This window comes from Balaenoptera acutorostrata, chromosome 4 (assembly GCF_949987535.1).
Source record: "Balaenoptera acutorostrata chromosome 4, mBalAcu1.1, whole genome shotgun sequence".
Classification (NCBI taxonomy): domain Eukaryota; kingdom Metazoa; phylum Chordata; class Mammalia; order Artiodactyla; family Balaenopteridae; genus Balaenoptera; species Balaenoptera acutorostrata.
In genome coordinates this window covers 143332103-143349882 of record NC_080067.1, presented here as the reverse complement: position 1 = coordinate 143349882, position 17780 = coordinate 143332103, and the positions used below count along the sequence as shown (strand labels likewise).

At 51.1% G+C, this 17780-nt stretch overlaps 1 protein-coding gene across 1 annotated transcript in view; it reads right to left on the bottom strand.

The window, feature by feature from the left end:
- The window catches only part of SIM2 (SIM bHLH transcription factor 2), a 47639-nt gene extending 30131 nt beyond the window's left edge, over positions 1 to 17508 (bottom strand). Inside the window, exons 1-3 of the mRNA XM_057546060.1 lie at positions 16659 to 17508; positions 8202 to 8284; positions 5098 to 5187 (exon numbers count right to left, since the gene is read on the bottom strand). Coding sequence (XP_057402043.1) covers positions 5098 to 5187; positions 8202 to 8284; positions 16659 to 16833 — 348 coding nt within the window. The 5' untranslated portion in view covers positions 16834 to 17508. The remainder of the gene's footprint in view (positions 1 to 5097; positions 5188 to 8201; positions 8285 to 16658) is intronic.
- Positions 17509 to 17780: the final 272 nt, after the last annotated feature.

Genomic DNA, 17780 nt, shown 5'->3' with positions numbered 1-17780 from the left:
CCCTAGAGATGCTGTCCGGTGGACAGTGATAGAGGCTAATAAATAAGGGAGCTATTGTTTAAACTGATTCACAATTTCAATGGTTTATTTTAAAAACGAAAAAATAAAAAATAGAATTTTTGTGTGTGTTGGCCTATCATTTCTCCCTTACCCAGGTTTTTAGAGAAAAATGACAATTCTGGTTTGCTCCAAGTTCTCTTTGAGAAAAAAGTAACTGATGTCTTTTTAGAGAAACATCTTTGTACATTTGCAAAAAGACTTGCATCTGGGCTCATAGGGATTCGATTTGAGTTTTAATCCCAAAGTAGCTTCATCTGTTTCCAAAGATCCCATTCTCATCACATGCCTTTGGAGAGTGAGAAGAGTGAAGGTCCATGAATTAAAAGGCTTGATTTTCTGAATACTCGGGTTAGTGATAAACCTCTAAGGCTGTCTAGCAAGTAAAGTAGGCTTCAAATAACGGAAATGTTTTAAAGACAAATTTTGGAATGATAAAACAGTGCTGACCTTGACTTAAAATTACGGTTGACATGGTGTTTCCTGTATTGACATGTCTATTCGTGCTTTTGAATGTTGAAAGAAATGTGACTACCTCACAAAAAAAAAAAAAAAAAATTATGGTTGTTGCTATAAAACTCCCCAGCTCTCATACAACAACCTTATTAAAACAGACCTTCAATGTGATATTTTAGTATTTGTAAAACCCAGCTAACTACAAAATGAATTGCTTTCCTACTAAGAGCTTTTTTATGTTTTGCTGAATAGCTTTTCTTCCTGCCAAGAAAACTACATATGATAAATACAGCACTAAATGGATATATTCTGGGTCAGAAGGGGAAACTCACCCAGTACTCTGGAAACACACATTGCTCTACTTTGGGTGTTTTGCTGACTATGGTAAATTAAGCATTTAAAGAAAAGATGGTTTGGGTTTCAGGGTTCAAGTTATGTCAACAAACATTAAACGCTGTTCTTTCTCTTTATTTCAAAAGTGAAAGGATTAGGTCTTATGGCCCCAAACAACACCATGGTTATTTTTACAGTTGTGCTTCCGGCCACACTCTCAAATATTACATTTTCCTTTATGTATCTCGTGAACAGCTATTTCATACATATCTATATTATGTGAGAATGTATACTAGTTACCTAGATGTTATATACCATATGCAACTTCAGTAAGGACATTTGAACCACAAGGATAGTTTAAAATGTTTGAAGAAATACATAGCAGGTATGCAGGGCTTTTTTCCTTCTTCAAATATAAGTTAATTACGTTAACCAAAAAACCATGAAACTAAATCATTTAATAAACTTGGTGGATAAAAAGTGCTTCCCCAACTCTACGTCTTCCAAGTAGATGTGTGTCTATATGGATTATTTTGTATTATGAATGTGCGCATACACCAAATAGAATTTTCGAGAAGGCTGACTCTTTTCCCAACTTGCACTATGGGCTGAGGAGACAATTAGCATTTTGTGGTTCTCCCTGTCATTTTTTGGTACCAAAGTCTGACAGCCAGGATTGCTGCATTTACTAATTTAAAAACAAAAATAAATTAATAAACTCTGCCATATGAAGTAGACTTCTTATTCCAATACACGCTTTTAAAAAAGTTCAATAAAAGGCTCTGAATTGGGATGAGCTTATAACACATAAAGAATCATTTTTATATCGTCAAATAGTTCAGAAAGTTATTTAGATAGTGCAGATTAAAAAAAAAACACCAGTTTGCTATGAATTATCACACAATTATGGCAAACCTAGGAGCTTATGCTCCCTAGGAGCTGCTAACATAGAGTTTAACCCCGAATTAATATGAAAGATGTCATTACTTAGAGATATTGTTATAGAGAATAATTGAAAGTTCTTGGAACACAGAAGGGCATTACGTAAATATAAGCTATTACTGCCCTTATTCATCAGAAAACCTGTTTAAAAGGTTACTCTGACTAGTGGGTACAATTTTATTAACACTGTTATCCCTGGTGATTAAAAAAAATCTTGAAGCCTATTTTAATTAAAGTTTTCATGTTTGATGTGTTTGTCTGACTTATACTACTACTAGTAAAAATAATCTAAAAGGTGCAAAAAATTTTTTTAAACAGAAGTTGGGTATTTGACATTCTTTTCAATACCTTATTTTACTATTTAAGAAGACAGAAAAAAATACACATTGTGATTCTGCCTAGATTTCCTTCTGCAGAGTTAATTGGGAATAGGAGGCAGATTTGAGGGAAAAGTTTGTTGTTGCTTATTTAAACAGTTCACCATGAAACACTCCCCAGACATCAGCGTGAAAGTGTTTTTGTAGCTGGAGACTGATACTGAGATAGTCTCGCCAGGAGATCAGAAAAAAATTAGTCGTCCTACACGGACAGTCAGTTTGACTTATTTTAAATTGACACTTCTCCTGGCAACATACAGACAAAAGGCATCTTTACAATTTTTTGGGAAAATTCAAAATTATGATATACAAAGTTTTATGTCTGCATTAGCACCAAAAGGAAATATAATTTAAATTCCAATTCTGCTTAAATTTCCTTTCTTGGTCATTTGTAGAGACGTGGATGGATCTAGAGACTGTCACACAGAGTGAAGTAAGTCAGAAAGAGAAAAACAAATATCGTATATTAACGCATATATGTGGAACCTAGAAAAATGGTACAGATGAACTGGTTTGCAGGGCAGAAAGTGAGACACAGATGTAGAGAACAAACCTATGGACACCAAGGGGGGAAAGCGGCAGGGGGATGGGGGTGGTGGTGGGATGAATTGGGAGATTGGCATTGACATATATACACTAATATGTATAAAATAGGTAACTAATAAGAACCTGCTGTATAAAAAAATTAATTAAATAAAATTCAAAAATCCAAAGAAAAAAAATTTCCTTTCGTGGTGTTACTCATGAACAGGAGGTATATTTGTTACCTATCCAATGTTTTGGTCATTCTTAATTATTGTGTTCAAAAACAATCATTTTTATTTCCCACGTGAAAAGAGAAAAATGACAGAGAGCGAAAGAGAGATGTAGAATGCCAGACTGAGCAGCGTGACAGAATGAACTGGAAGGTCCTGGTATGTGCACAGTGCCTTATGATGTGACAGAACATTCCCCATGACTAATTATCCCTAATATTTGCCCACCAAAGGATGCTATCTGAAGCAACTTTCGTGCTATTTGAAGTACAGTTCTAATGAAACTTATAATGCCTGGCTTTTGTGTAGCTCCCTATAGTTTATAAATCACATGGGCCCTTGGTATGTTTCTCACCATGATCCTGAAAGAGTGGTAGAGCGGGCATTATTTTCTTATTTAAGTTATGGTTCAGAGAGGTCAACTGCCTGCCCTTATCAGACAATGAAAACCATACAACTAAATGCATTTCCCTTTTTGCTTTGACTGCTAGGGAGCTCAGATCTAAATTTGATATTCAGTAAAGGTGACTCTATCGATTTTAAAGTATGTTTGACCAGTCATTTGTAAAGTATGTGAAATGTTTTGTCTTGTTTGTGACGTTATTATAAGACTTATCAAAGGTTTTATAAGTTACAATTTTAAAAGTTAAGGAATCTGATCAAGGGCACTCAGCCACAGATCAAGTCAGGAGTAGAAACCAGGCTGGGTCTAACTAAAGGGCCTTAAATAATTCTAAATATTCAGAGAATAATGAGGTGGAAATTCAGAGAATAATAACTTTGGAAAATATAAAAAGAGAAAATTTCATATTTCCAATAGTATTTCCCATTCTACAAGTACACTAATCCCATGAGTCACATAGGTGAAAGAGACAAGCTTTAATAAATCTCATCTGGGAGACCTGGTATCATAAAAGAAGAGAAGAGGAAGAGAACAGAAAACGCCAAACAATTTTAATATGGGATTCGTTTTAGAAGACTTTTCAGAAGAAAACACACAGGCGCAGAAACCCACTTGGACATGGATAAGGATATACATCCATTGGAAAAGAAGGTTGTAAACAAATGGAAAGTTTAAAAAACATCTTGGCAGAAAAAGAAGAGGAATACACCAGATGCAGGTTTCCAAACTGGTAATTTTGTTTTTCAATGAGAAAGCCCAAGCCACTTTAATTGGCATGTTTTATTTTGGCTTAACTACAGGAGGAGGCTGGTGCAGTACAGATTATTCATGTGCCTCCTGGGAGCCCATTTCCTGGATCTAATTAATTCTAGTGTGTCTTCAGTTGTAATGAAAAAAAGCACTCTGATAATTCACAATGTAAAGAAACATTTAGCCCCTATATGTATAAAACAATGTGACTCTTAGAATCATGATCCATGCTTGTTAAATCAGAAATGTGAATGGCAACAATCAGTAGACTCTCCCACCATCCAGACTGGCCACAGCCCAGACAAGCAGCCAAATCCTCTACCAAACCCTTGGCTTGACGGGATAGAGAAAACAGTGCACCTCTCTCCTCTAGGGAATGAACCCCTTTTTAGAAGACAGTTCCAGAAAAATCGGTAATATTTAAATGTTCTAAAGAAACCAGGACCTTGCTGTGCAAAACAGTAGTAAACTGAGTTTTATGAGTTTCTATCACAAGCATATAAAATGCTTTACTGAAACGACCACTGAACTGGAAAAACTCAGGAAAAATTACCCTGAATTCCATGTGAACACTCATAAATCTACCCCCCCTTTTCTCTCTCCCCAAAGCACATTCTGCATAAAATCCATGTTCTACATCAGCTTGCCTCTCTTTCATAGCAACTCACAGTACCACGTGCAGACCATCAAGCGTGGACTGAAAAATCTCCCTTTGTGAAGCTCTTGTTAGCGGCAGAGAACTTTACTGTATAAGCAGAGTCCAGGCTATTGGACAAGGCTGACTGTTGCAAAGACATTATGAGGCATTAGCCCCAAAGGAAAAAGAAAGTAGAAAAGTGAAACATAACACAGAGAAGAAAAGCCCCGCGGGCCGGCCGAAAAAGACGATTTTGTAATTTTGAATTACGTTCAGGCACGAAAGTAGACACTAGAACAGACTCATTTTCAAGTTGGGTAAGGCTGTCAAGATCCGCCAACGCTTAAGTTATTATCTTGGTTGTACATAAAATTAGACAATACCCACCTGGGACAAGCCTAAATGTACAGAAGCTGTTTCCGAAATATACATGATTTTGCCGTCAGATGCTACCACAAAAACAAATCCATCCAAAGTCTGTAAAAGAAAAAGCATCAGAGTAAGAGATAATAGACATTAGAGTTAAATCTGATCATTGTACTGGCACTGGGATGGAGAAATGTATAAAGTATTATAACAACGTATATTGTTAAATGCAGAAACGGCGCCCCGGGGCCATGAGAAGGACTAGAGGTTTAGTTCCCCAGCCAGGCTCTCAAATGCTTTTAAAGGACTTTAAAAACAGTCTTACATCTACATCACAAAAATCATGCAAAACATTTGAGAATTCCCATCATGCTCAGTTTAAACGTAGTAGCTTTATTGTTGGGGTTATTTTAGCACTTAGCACAAATCTGGAGTTCTATGGTACTTAGAGGAAAAGCTACCACTGTATAGACCATTTCATGTCATAATTGGCAGCCGTTTATACCACTAGAACATATGCTTTATTTGCCACAATTTTCTAGTTATCCCTAAGTACCATTTGAATAATAAATTCCGAACACTACCACTCCCCAGAAAATAAAATACCTGGTTATTTTTAACAGACTATGTCTACAAAATTAATTATTTAGAATCTTCAAGAGATCAGACAACCTTTGCAAAATTCAAGGAGAAAAAGTATCAATTCCTGAAAAATTAAAGCTACCTAAATGATATTCTGATTTTGCCTAACTTGGCTAGCCCTCAAAAATTAAAGTAAAATTATAAGAGGTAGTTAAGTCAAATAAAGGGTAATGATATTTATGTGTGGCAAGGATAAAAAGACTAAATTATTTTTGAAAAAGGAAACTGCATTTTATTTACTCATTCATATTTTAGATCCAGAACCAAAGAAAAGCAATAAAGTTGGTGAAAGACCCATACAACCCACAACATTGCCCCCATAAAAAATATTCCAAATTAATTTCTGGCCACAAATTCTATTTTTACAGCATGTAATTGAAACCAGATTACCTTTGGTTTTTCTAAATCCGCCCCCTCTTTGGAGGGGGGCCTAAAAAGAATGTAGAAGTGAAACCTGAAAGATATCCTTACATTCTGCTGTCTCAAATACAGTTTTGCTGCAAAAACTTCTTTGCCAACTAAACTATCATTAGCTTTCCCTGTGCTGAGGTTGAAATCAACATCTTGATTATAAGCCCGACTTTCATGTTTCTAACTCAGCTACAAAATATTTCCCCAACTAAACTCCTTTTCAAAGATATAAACTATTCAGCAATTTCTGAAGTTATCCACGTTTTGGCACATTTTGCATTCTTGCTTAACTCCAAAATCATTAAAGAGATACATTTAATGAAATAGTATCGGACAGCCAGCCATATGAGTAAAAGAGAAAAAGTTATCAAAATTAACTTCTGAAAGTTGCCGGCGGTAGCTTAAAAAATAATACTTTTAATGGAAAATGTTGGTTATGCCTTCATAGCTGCAAACGACCTAATGCGCTTGCAAGTATATTAACTGCAAAGCCGCCCATCCACAGACACACTCCGGAATTAAATAAATGTACAGTGGAGAAACTTGGGGGCGTTGACTTTGCCGCCAGGTTTTCACTGGAGCTCCCTGGCACTTAGTTGTCTCTGATATTAGTGTCACTTATAATATGTAGGAGCACCAAACACTTAAAATACCGCGCACGGAGCTGGACCCGAGCTTGCGGGCAGAGCGCAGGGCGCGCGGGAAGGGCTCCAAGAGTACCATTTCCCGGCCGGCTCCCACACCACTAGCTTTATGTTGTAAAAGCCTCGGGTTTCAAATACATCCCGGGATCTTCTCTTCCCCAGCGCATGCATTTAAAAAAATAAATCACACTAGGGCATTTGGGGCAAAAGAGTTTGAAAAGATCTGCTTTTTCGAAGCGCGGAGCCGACTCGCTGACCCAAGACGCAGAGTTCCGTAGCCAACTTTTTTTTTTTCCCCCCTTATAAAGAAAACACAAAATAGAAGGAGGAAATGCAAAATAGCTCTCGGTAGGCATTTTTCGGTGGCAGAGACAAATGACGGGAGGGGGAATGAATCGGGTCGTTGATGAGGCTCTGTAAAGGGCATTTGAAAGATTCCGAGACACGAGGCGTTTCTGTGCCCACCTAGCGCCAGCCGCGGACTTGGAAGTGGCCGGTCGTGCGCACGGTTACCCCACCCGAGCCCCACACACCGCGAAGGAAATCCGAGGTCAGGGGCGGTTTAGTAACCGCGGACTGAATGGCTCCGGGCTGGGGCGCTAAGCGGCTGACACAAACCAAGCAAGGACTTCCTCCCTGAGCCAGGTGACCCCGGAGGTCGCACCATGTCGTGAGCTGGACCACTTGAGTTGAACAAGGCTCCACCACTTGCTGTGGAACCTCAGGCATGTTGCTTAACCTTTCTGTGCCTCAACTTCTTGCTCTGAAAAAATGCAGTTAAAAATAGAACACACTCTAGGTGGCTGGTGAAGAGAGATGATATAGTAAGATTTAGAACAGCTTCTGGCCGGTAGCAAACTCTCAGTAAATGTGAACTGCTAATACTCAATTATTGATGCTGTCTCTCCTCTGCTGCAACCTCTCCAGACACACACAATCGTCCGACGCTTTAGGCTGCCTCCCTCTGACTCAGAGCAGCCGGATCACTCCTTCTTTGGCTCCGGCGCCTGGCACAGAGCAAGAGCTCCATAAAAGTTTGCCGAAGGAAGTAAGGTTGGAGAGGACTTAACCACACCCAGGGGCGCCCTTCGGCCTAGGTCTCGTGGGCTAGAGAGTCCTGGGGCTGGGGCGGGGGAAAGGGTGCCAGGTGTGGGGTTGATGGGGGGCTGGCCTGAGGCTGCCCGGGTTGAGTGGAATCCACACGCAGTCCCGGCCCTCCGAGGGGAGTTGGGGGGAATTGGCCCGAAGTCCAATTGCTGCCTCGGGAGACCTCTGCAGCCTGGGGGGCGGCCTGTGGATCCGCCCGGGGCTCCTTGAGGAGGGACCCCTGGAGACTGGGGCGGTGGGGTCGGAAGGGAGCCCCTACCCGGGCGCGGGCCAGGGCCGTTGGTGACGGCGGCGCTTTTCACCCCGCGGCGGCCCTACTACCTGCAGCAGGTGCGATCCCAGCTCCTTGGCGACGCTGTCCAGGGGCCCCGCGCGGCTCGGCTGTCCCCACGCGTCTCCTAAACCTGGACGGGGAATAAAGCAAACCGGTAAACAGCAGTGCCCAGCCAGAGGCCTCAGCACCCGGCGCCCCGCCGGCCGTCGCCCCTTTGCCTTCGATTAAAAAGGAAAAGGCCAGAGGAGAAATTCCCGCCGAGGCCTTGGGTCCAAGCCGGCCAGGCCTACAGCTCTCTTGGGTCGCCCGCGTGCTCATGGCTCTGAAATTGCCGTTTTATTTGAAATGCCACAAAGTAATCTAATCTGCTTTGAAATTGGCCATCCTCGTAGCCAAACGGGGATATCGATTTGACCAGTAAATATTCCCCCAAGGGTCCTTCCTCTCTCCCTTCCCTGCGCCGCCGGCAGCCATGCACTTTCCCAAAGACAGAGAGGCCCGAACCTAAAGCCCTCGCCTTCCTGGAGGCAGCTTTTCCGGCATTAAAACAACAAAACAAACAAACCAAAAAAACCAAAACTTTTTCAACCCCCTGTAATCTCTCCCCTCCCCCGCCCCAGACTCTCCAGCCCTCACTGGGGCCCCAGGAGCGCCCATCCTCTTCCAATCCAAGAGCTACAGCCTGGGAAGGGGTTACCTGGGGGCTTCCAGAAGGTGAACTCCTAAGTCGCCGGCGGCGGGCGGGGTACGGGTCGAAGGCGGGTAGAGCCGTGTGTATACTAGACGGTAACTGGGAGGTGTTTGTTGGCACATAATTGGGGTCTCGCAGCCCCTCCGCTTCTTAACTATCCTTCCAAGGCCTCCGTTGCTCCCCACCACCTCCCCGAAGGCCACCAGTGTTGCAGAAGGCGCACCAGGGCCAAGGCAGCCCAGCTCGAGAGAACATCTCTCTCCTGCGCCCTCAGCTCAGCTGCCGTGACCCCGGAGATCCCAGGCTTTGCCTGCACGCCCGGGAGGAAGCAGGAAAGCCGGGTGAGATTGCGGCGCTAAGCGCCAGCTGGGAGAACCCCAGACGCTCCCTGGAGTCCTGCTGGCGGCCTGGCCCGAAACCCTCCAGCGAGCGCCGCGGGCCAGGCGCGAGGCCGCAAAGACCGAGGACCGCAGTCCTAGCAACGCCCCCCCCAGCCCCGCGAAGAACGCCCCCCAGGCTCTAGGCCCCTCGCGCGCCTCCCACCAGGGCTGCGACCCTGCGGGTGAGCTGTGGGTGGCGCGGGCGCGTCCGTCTCCCTTCCCGCCAGAATTGCGGGCCTGACCGGTCCCCTGTGCGTTGCTCCCGGGAGTGTGCGACCAGGGGCCAGAGCGAATCCGAGGCCCATTCCCGAGACCGAAAAGCCCCTCCAAGCAGGCGGCGGTGAGTGGGTTTCCGGAGAGCCTCGCGCAGGCACCCTGGGTCTCCCCACTGTCCCTGGGGCGCCCGGGGCATCGCGGCTTCTGGAACCCTCGATCCTAGCGGGCGGAAAACGCACCCCCAGGGCCAGGGTGCCGCCCGGCCCAGAGCACCTCCAGGCCCAGGGCCCCCGCAGAGACTTTGGAGACCCTTCTTTTGGCAACTTCTATTACGCAACTAAGGAAGGGATGGCCTTTAATTCTCCTCCTGGGCTCTGGAATTAGGGGTTTATCCTGGTCTCCCCATAAGGAAGTGGCTAATTTCCACATATTCCGACCTCCCAAATATGATCGCAGCCCCGCACCCCCCAGACTCCAGCACGTGAACGGAGGTGTCTCTTTAACCCCAGGAAATCACTGCCCACCCCAATCTCACTCCCAAGGATGACCACAGTGACCATATTATAGGGCCATTGGCTCTCACGGTAGGTCCTTCCTCCCCAGCACCCAAGAGGCCGGCCTACTGGTGGTGGCGTTGACTCCATTTAACCAGAAATGGAAAGAACCAAAATTTTAAAGCCTCCGGGGCCTGAATGAAGAAAAAACATAATAAGGGCCCAGGAATTCTGATGTCCGAAAGTGGAAAAAGGCACCCCTGTAACTGTCCTCTACCCTGCTCCTGGGCCCGTCCCCTGGTTTGGGCCAAGCCACCTTTGCCTGGCTCTCTGTGGCCACCGCCTCCAGCCTTGGCTCCTGACAGGGCCTGGGGCTCAGTGACCTGGGGAAATCTGCACCTTCTTCGGGAATGACCCCCCAAACCAAACTCCCCTGCCTGGGTCTCCCAAAAGCCTTGTGGAAAGCTCTGGCCTCACATGCAAAAAGTGCGTTGGCTGCACAGGACAATTTTTCCGTATAATTCAAAGCCTGTTCTCTTATATCATTATAATTTTTCGTATTATTTCTTGATGCCTCCGCTTTGCCAGCGGAGATTTGGACCTGGCGCGAGGGGAGGGCGGATGGTGGGGAGGCTCTCCTTAAGCATCCCTACCCCCATGCCACCTCACAGGGTGATAGTGCTGCCAGCTCTTCCAGCAGAAACCTCTATGGGCGAGACTTTTTCCCTGGGCCCATAAAAATCTACTTTGGGCTGAATGCAGAGACTAAATAAGGTAAGGTTTGTAACAAAAAAATCATCTTGTTACTATAAAGCCATACATGCTCCTGAAAAAGTAAGGCACTAGGCCTGTGGCCCTTATCTAGACCTAACAAAGGGCTTTATTTGTTAGAAAAATGAGGGAAGGAGTGTAAGAAAAGACTGCGCTAAGCTCCTCCAAGGTTATCAGCCATTGGTGGTCTGTCTTGCCTGATTCTGGGAAATCCCCAGCCCACCCCATCCCAATGACTGCAGGGGAGCAAGGCGGGGGAAGTTCCAAACCTGGCCTGTGGTTTCCGGCCAGGGTTTGGGGTCCTGCTTGCCCTACATGTGTCAATAGGGGAATCAGATGGGCACTCCCTGCTACTGGGAATCCAGATGGCCAGGTCACTGGGGAGGGGGGTCAGCCACTAGGTCAGAGGGAAAGAGAGCCAAGTGTCCCCTTTTCCCCTCTGCCTCCAAGGGTTTGTGGGTGCTTGCACTTGTACCCACACTCAGCGAGCGGGCTGTTTGGTTTAAACCCCGTCAGGCCCTGCCCACCACAGAAGCTATCTAAATATGGTCCCTCCTCTCTGGGTGCTCAGTCAGTCAGTCAACAAACAGCTCTTGGGTGCCTGCTGTACCAGGTCCTCAGCCAGGTGCAGGTCACAGACCATAAACATCAAATCACACAAACGATCTGATTTCCCAGTAAAGGGGACACTGTGGAGGGGTTCCCTGTGAGATAGGGTCACCCTGTCAGATGAGGGGGACACACGAGTTGAGGCCTGAAGGAGGCAGTTAGGTTCGCTCCTTCCTCTGGACCCGGGAGCAGGACTCACTGTGGCCAGTGACCAATGGGTCCTGCCCCAGAGAAGGGTCTAGACTTGGATAAGAACTTCCAGGATGGACAGCGGTTCTCACACTTCCCCGAGGGCAACCTTGGGTATCTAAAATGGTGGCAATTCAGTCCTCTTCCGGCCTTGGAATGGTTCACGGTCACTGGGTCCCTGAAAAGCCCGGCCTTTGCACCCTTTTAGAAACCCACAGCTGCACAGCGGCCCAGAGGGGGTGTGAAGGGGGTGGTAGGTAGAGACACCCCGACAGGGTTTGGTCTGGGTGGGGGAAGGGAGGGGATTCCAGCCCGGCCTGCCTGGCCACGGGCCAGTGTTGTACATGCACAGACCACAGACAACGGAAGCGCCCGGAGACCCGGTCGCCTGACGCTTAGACCTTGCAGGATGGGAGGGTGCCTCGGCCGAGCCCGCGCTCAGGAGCGCGTGTGGCCAGTGCCGCGGCGGCCAGGCTTCCAGTCCGCGCCCCTGAGCACCCCGAGCCGGTCTTGGGCGCTGGCCTCCGGGTGCTGAATCTTCGGCGCCCGCGCTCCACATCCTCGCTCCCAACCTCCAGGGCCCCCGCAACTCTGCAGTTCCCATCACCACTGCCGAGCTTCCCGCTCCGCCTCTGTGAACTTTCCCTCCCGGACCCGGCGCACAGCCTGGCGGGCTTCCAAGTAGAGACGGGGAGAGGGTTGTAAAAACCCACTTTATTCTAAAAAATAAGTCTACTTAAAAAAACAAACAAACAACTACATTATTTCGGGCTGCGATAGGGAAAGGCCTCGGATCTGTGACTCCACGTAGGGTTAGGGCTAGTTTCTCCTCACCAAACCCTCTAAATCAAAGCGTTTCCATTCCCAACAACAATTTCTAGGACCGCCCCGACCCCCGCACCTCCCCTTGGCACTCAGGGTTGTGTGTGTGTGTGCGTGCGTGTGTGTGTGTGTGCGCGTGTGTGCGCGCGCGCATTGAGTGGGAAGGACTCTGCCTGAATCTAAACCCAGACAAATCCAGCCACTGGAATAATTCAGGCCTCCAACCCCATTTACTGTGCGTGTGACATGTTCACTTATTTGGAGTAAAAGGTCGTGATGAGTGGTGCGGGCCCTGCCTCTCTCTCGCCCACACCTGTCTGGGATCTTGGTGGGGAGCGGGAGGAGGGGCTCTGTTCTCTTCCCACGATCAGCCTCAGCTTCCAGCTCCACTCCTGAGCTGGGACCTGCAGCCAGTCCCTCCTCGAGCCCTTTCTGTACAAGTGCCCAGAGGCGAGGCCACCCTCTGCCCCACAGCTGAGCACAGGAACCCCAGCTCCCTAGGAAGAGGCCTAACCCTGGTGATTGGCCGGGGAGCTCCCGCAGCTCTGACTCGTACCTCCTGAGGCCCAGCGTGGGTCACCAGATGGCGGAACTTGCCCTGCATCCTGCCGAGGGTGGTCACCGTGCAGCTATGGCCGGAGAGCAGAGCAGCAGACTTCTCCCACCCCGGGTGCTTCTGTGTTTCCAAAGTGCCCCCTCTCCAGAAGTGAAGGCCACGCTGCAAAGAGGGCAGGGAGACCCTGGGCCCCAGCGTTTCCCTGAGCCCTGTGAGTAGCAGGCCTTCCCAACCACATTAACTCACTAAGCTTTCAATTCCGAATCCACTGCCACAGCCAGCCTTGCTCTCCTGCCCTCTTCCCTGCCCTTCTTCCTTCCACTTCTCAGTTTGCAGTTAAAGGGGAGAAAACGGTGGAAACCCAGAAAACCGCTCATCTTCCAGCTCCAGGCAGTGAGTCCCGGAGGTCCACCGAGTGGGGCGCGCCACCGTTAAGGTCGCATCTGGCCCAAGGAAGGCAGTGAGCTCACAGGAAGGACTGACTGGAGTAAGAACACGGTAGATTTCCACCTGCGCCCGCCTGCTTCCTCATACCCGATCCCGGGAACCCTGCTCAGCGATGGAGGTGCTAATGGGCCCATTTTACAGACAAGGAGACAGAGGCCCAGTGGGGCAGCTTGACAGAGCCGAGCCTTGAACTGGCTGTCTGGCTTGCCAGCACCCCCAAGCTTGCGGACTGGCCTCCCCGCGGAGTGTCCGCCTGGCTCCAGTCGCCTCTCTGCCCCTGCCCTGGGGCTTCTCCGAGCTCCTCTTTCTCTCCTCCTGCCTGGGGGTCTCGGGATGAAAGGAGCCGAGGCCAGCGGCCTCTCCTGCGCACAGAAGCACAGGGGACACAGCGGCCTTCCCGCCTGCCCTGCCCTCGCGGGGGGCCTTGGGAAAGGCCCGCCCCTCTCAGGCCTCAATTTCCTCAAATACTGAGGGTTAGCCTGGCGATTCCTGTGGTTCCTTCGGACTGTGCTCTTCATTTTCTAACTCCCAAAGTCCTAACTTGGCTTCTAGATTCTTCTTCACCCAGGGATCCGGCTTGGCTATCAAACAGCGAGGCCACGCTGGGCACATCGGGTCCGCTCGGTATCTTTCCATTCGCTGCCGAGAGCCGGAGCAGGTCCGGGAGTTCCCGCCGCGGCGCAGGACCGGGTTGGCCGCTAACACCTCCCCGACGCCCGCGTCCGGACCCTCGCAGCTCCGCCAGGCCCCGTCCGCCTCCCGCACCGCCTCCCTGGCGCAGTGTCCCGAGAACAGGTTAAATCAGTTTCGGATGCTGCTTCCGCGCTCCCACCCTTCGTCCTTCAGAGCCACGGGAGGGGCGAACGAGTCATTTTGCGTAATTGAGGTCTTTCTAAACTCTTCTTTTTCTCTGCCCCAGGCACCCAACTCCTCTACTCTCCAGTCGCAGACTGACTTGAGGGGGAAAGTCTGCAGGCCCCAGGCCTCCGGACGCGCAGGGAGGCGTCCGGAGGCTGCTGGCCCACCATGCAAGCGAGCGCCCCTGCTCCCTGCTTCAGCGCTGCAGGAGCCGCTGCGGTCTAGATCACCGCCTGCTCCCCATTTTGGATGAATCGGGACCCCTTAGGTTCAGGACTATTTCCAAAACTCTAGGGCCACATAGTTCTCCCCGACCCCTCCTGGAGTTCCAATCTCAATGGTCACCCCCAGGAGACGCCCAGGCCGCCCCTCAACTAGACCACTAGGAACAAAGCACAGGGGCCTGGTGCTCAGGGGCCAGACCACAGCCAGCCCATCCCTGCAACCTGCTCAGGGCCAAGCAATTCTGGGTCCCAAGGCCTGCAGCCTCGCTTCGCAGCACTGGAACCTACAGACCCAGTTTAATATTTGCAGGAGCATATACACACCACTTCCCAATTTTTAGTCGCTTTCCTGGAAATCCCCAAACAACAAGTGGCTAGCAATTAGCCCCTTTCTCCAGGCCTCAATTTCTGGCTTACTTGAAATCATTTATTCTTCTGGTCATTTCTTTGTAATTTGTATTTCCAGTGGGGTGGGAGGGGGACAGGAGAGAAGGCCTATGTCCTGTCTGGGCTCCACACCTGCTTTGCAGCATGTGGATTAAGAAACAGTTCACCCGAGCAAACCAGTTACCATCCCTCCTCCCAGGGTTGGAAGGAGACTTGGCTCTTATAAAGCCCAATTCTCCTTTAATTTTCACTGAAAACTTCAGCAGGGGAGGAATCATCTCTACTTCGGTGGAGGGCCCACAAATAGCGTCCACTGGGCCGCAGCTCCCAGCGGGACGGGCAGGAGTGGGAGGGGGGCACCTCGGTTGATCGGGGTTGGAAAGGAAAAGAACTTTCCCTTCTAAGAGCTCTGGGCTGTGGCAGTCAGGTCACAGGCTCCTGTTCCAGGGAGGAAAGTGCCCGCCTGACCGCACAGCGCAGCTGGAAGACTCCGGTGAGGACAGGCCACCGCTTCTGGCCCCCTCGGCTCCCTGTCCAGTGGCGCTCGGCTCCCCAGCCAGCACACTGCAGAGCTGGAGGTCACGCTGGGGGACAAGCCCTAGGATCTCCACCTGGGAGGTGGTGTAAACGGCAGTTTATGACCCAGAGACGATTACAAATAACAGACTTAGGGGCGCCCACCGTAAAGAGGCCGAGTTTACTGACTTTAGGTCGATTGCCTGGCCTGGAACTGCCTTAATGGAAGCGCCCTGCGCTGGAGAGACACCTGTCGCGGCTCTGCAGCGACCCTCCCCGTGCCCTGTGGCTAAAGTTGTCTCCCTAGTCGTGCACTGGCTTCTGATGCTCCAGAGGCTGCCACAGCTCTAGTGGCTCCTCGGCCTTCAGGTTGGGGGGTGCCCATCGGGTGCTGGAGCAGAGCGTCTCAGACAAGCGTCCTAATCCCTTCCGCCAGGCCGCAGCCAACATGGCTAGGGACAGAGACATTGGAAGGTGGTCGGTTCAGAACCACCGGGACACCAAAAGGGATGCCGTGGTGATCAGGCCTCCTCCAGCCCTGCTGCTCAGAGGTGCCCGCCTGGCAGCTACTGTCACCCACAGGCCGTGTGCTGGCAGGGAATGCCTACCCAGTGTGCCACCACTTCTGACCACTGAGAGCCTGCTGGGCCCGTGGGTCCTGGCGACCCTTGCCCACCACGGCACCTGCCCCTCCGGGCTTATAATCCAATCTAGAAAAGAAGACTATGCTCAGGCCCGCCTGCCATTTCCGAATTAACCGCCTCCCTTTATCCCCTGCCCCATCTCGGCTCACCTGTTTGAGCAGTCTCTCCCACCCTGACCTCCAGAGCCCCAGCCCCAAGAACGGCGAGCAGAGAAGAGGCCACCTGAGAGGCCCGAGTCTGAGGCCCAAGTCCCTGCAAGTGCTCTGCTGGGAGCTGGGTCCTGCAGGGCCTGGGTCTCCCGGTGTACTCCACTCTCTCCCAGGGACCAGCAAGACGCTTCACTTCCGGCCCCGGGTGCACTGTGCTTCCCCTCCACGGAAAGAAAGTAGGAAGGAAAAAATAAAAGGGGGAGTTAAAGAAATGAAGAAAGTAAGGAAGGAAAGAAGAAAGACCAGATTGGACTAGTATGCTCATGGAACGATCCCTGGTTCGCCCCTCCTACCCCCCAGCCCTGGGCCAGAAGATGACCTGGTCTCTCACCAGGGCCCTGGCCCCTCTCTCCAGGAGGACCCGAAGTTCCCGGAGCGACCTCCCCAAGACGTTTTGGCACTGGCCGGAAGGCTCAGGCAGCCCCTCCGGGCCAGCTCTGGCTCCCCGCTTGGGTCCCCTAGCGCTCCCGGCCGCCCACCTGCGGCCTCACCTTCGGGAAAGACAGCGCGCATCTTCAGGTAGCTCGTGGTGAGTCGGATGATGGAGGCCTTGTCCAGCTGCGAGGTGATGGCCGATGGCAGCGGGAGCAGCTTGGCCAGCTCATAAAACTCGCCATTTTCCTTCTCCCTCCTGGTCTTGGCCGCATTCTTGGACTTCTCCTTCATCGCGCCTCGGCTCCGGGCATATTAGACCCGGCCGTGCTCCAGGCCCGCGGAGCTCCGCTCTGGCTGCAGCGGCGGCGATGGGGAAGGGGGCCCTGCAGACCAGGTGAGCGTGGGGCGCCGGCCGCGGGCAGGTGCGTGGGGCCGACCAGGGGCACCAAGATGCCTCTCTGCAGCCGTGGGCCGGGAGCTCGGCGCAACCCGGGGGCGCCGCCCCGCGCTCCTCCCGCCACCGCCCCGGGCGCAGCCGCCTCCGGGCCGGACTGTTCCGCGGCGACCAGAGCCCTGGCTTCCCGCTCGCTTCGGCTCGCTCTTCCTTCCTCCCTCTTGTCTCCCCTGCCTCGGCTTTCCTTAGGGGTGGAGAGCGGCCGGCGAGGAGGCGGCGGTGCGGTTTAGTCCTTGACCGGGTGTTCGTATCCGCTGCCGCGAGGCCCCTCCGGGCTGGAGGACCGCACGGGCGGCTGCGGCTGCGGAGCCATGGAGCGGGAGGGGAGCGGACGCGGCTGGGGCCCGGCCCGGGTGCGCTCTCCTGCCCTCCCTGGCGGTTCCCTGTGCCTGGAGATGCGGCGCCCGGAGCCTGCGATCTGTCGCGAGGCGCAGAAGCTCAGCGGTCCACGTGCAACCGAGCCGCGTTTGTTTATGGCGGACCCGCCTTCGGGCGGAGCACTCGGCCGCCGCGGCCCGGGGGGGAGGGGGGGCAGGAAGGGGGGGAGGGACCGCGGCGGGGGCGGGGGCGGCCAATCTCGCCTACCGACCCCACCGCGGCCCCGGAGTCACAGGCGCGCCTCCACGTCGCTGCCTCCAGGGACTCTCCCAGGAGAGACCCGCGCGCTCCCGGCCTCGAGGAAATCGCGGTAAGTGCACAGGGCGCGCGGCGGGGACCGGCTCTGGCGAGCGGGTCGCGGGACCTGGGCGCTAGGAGGAGCGGCGGGGAGGGGCGGAGGAGGAAG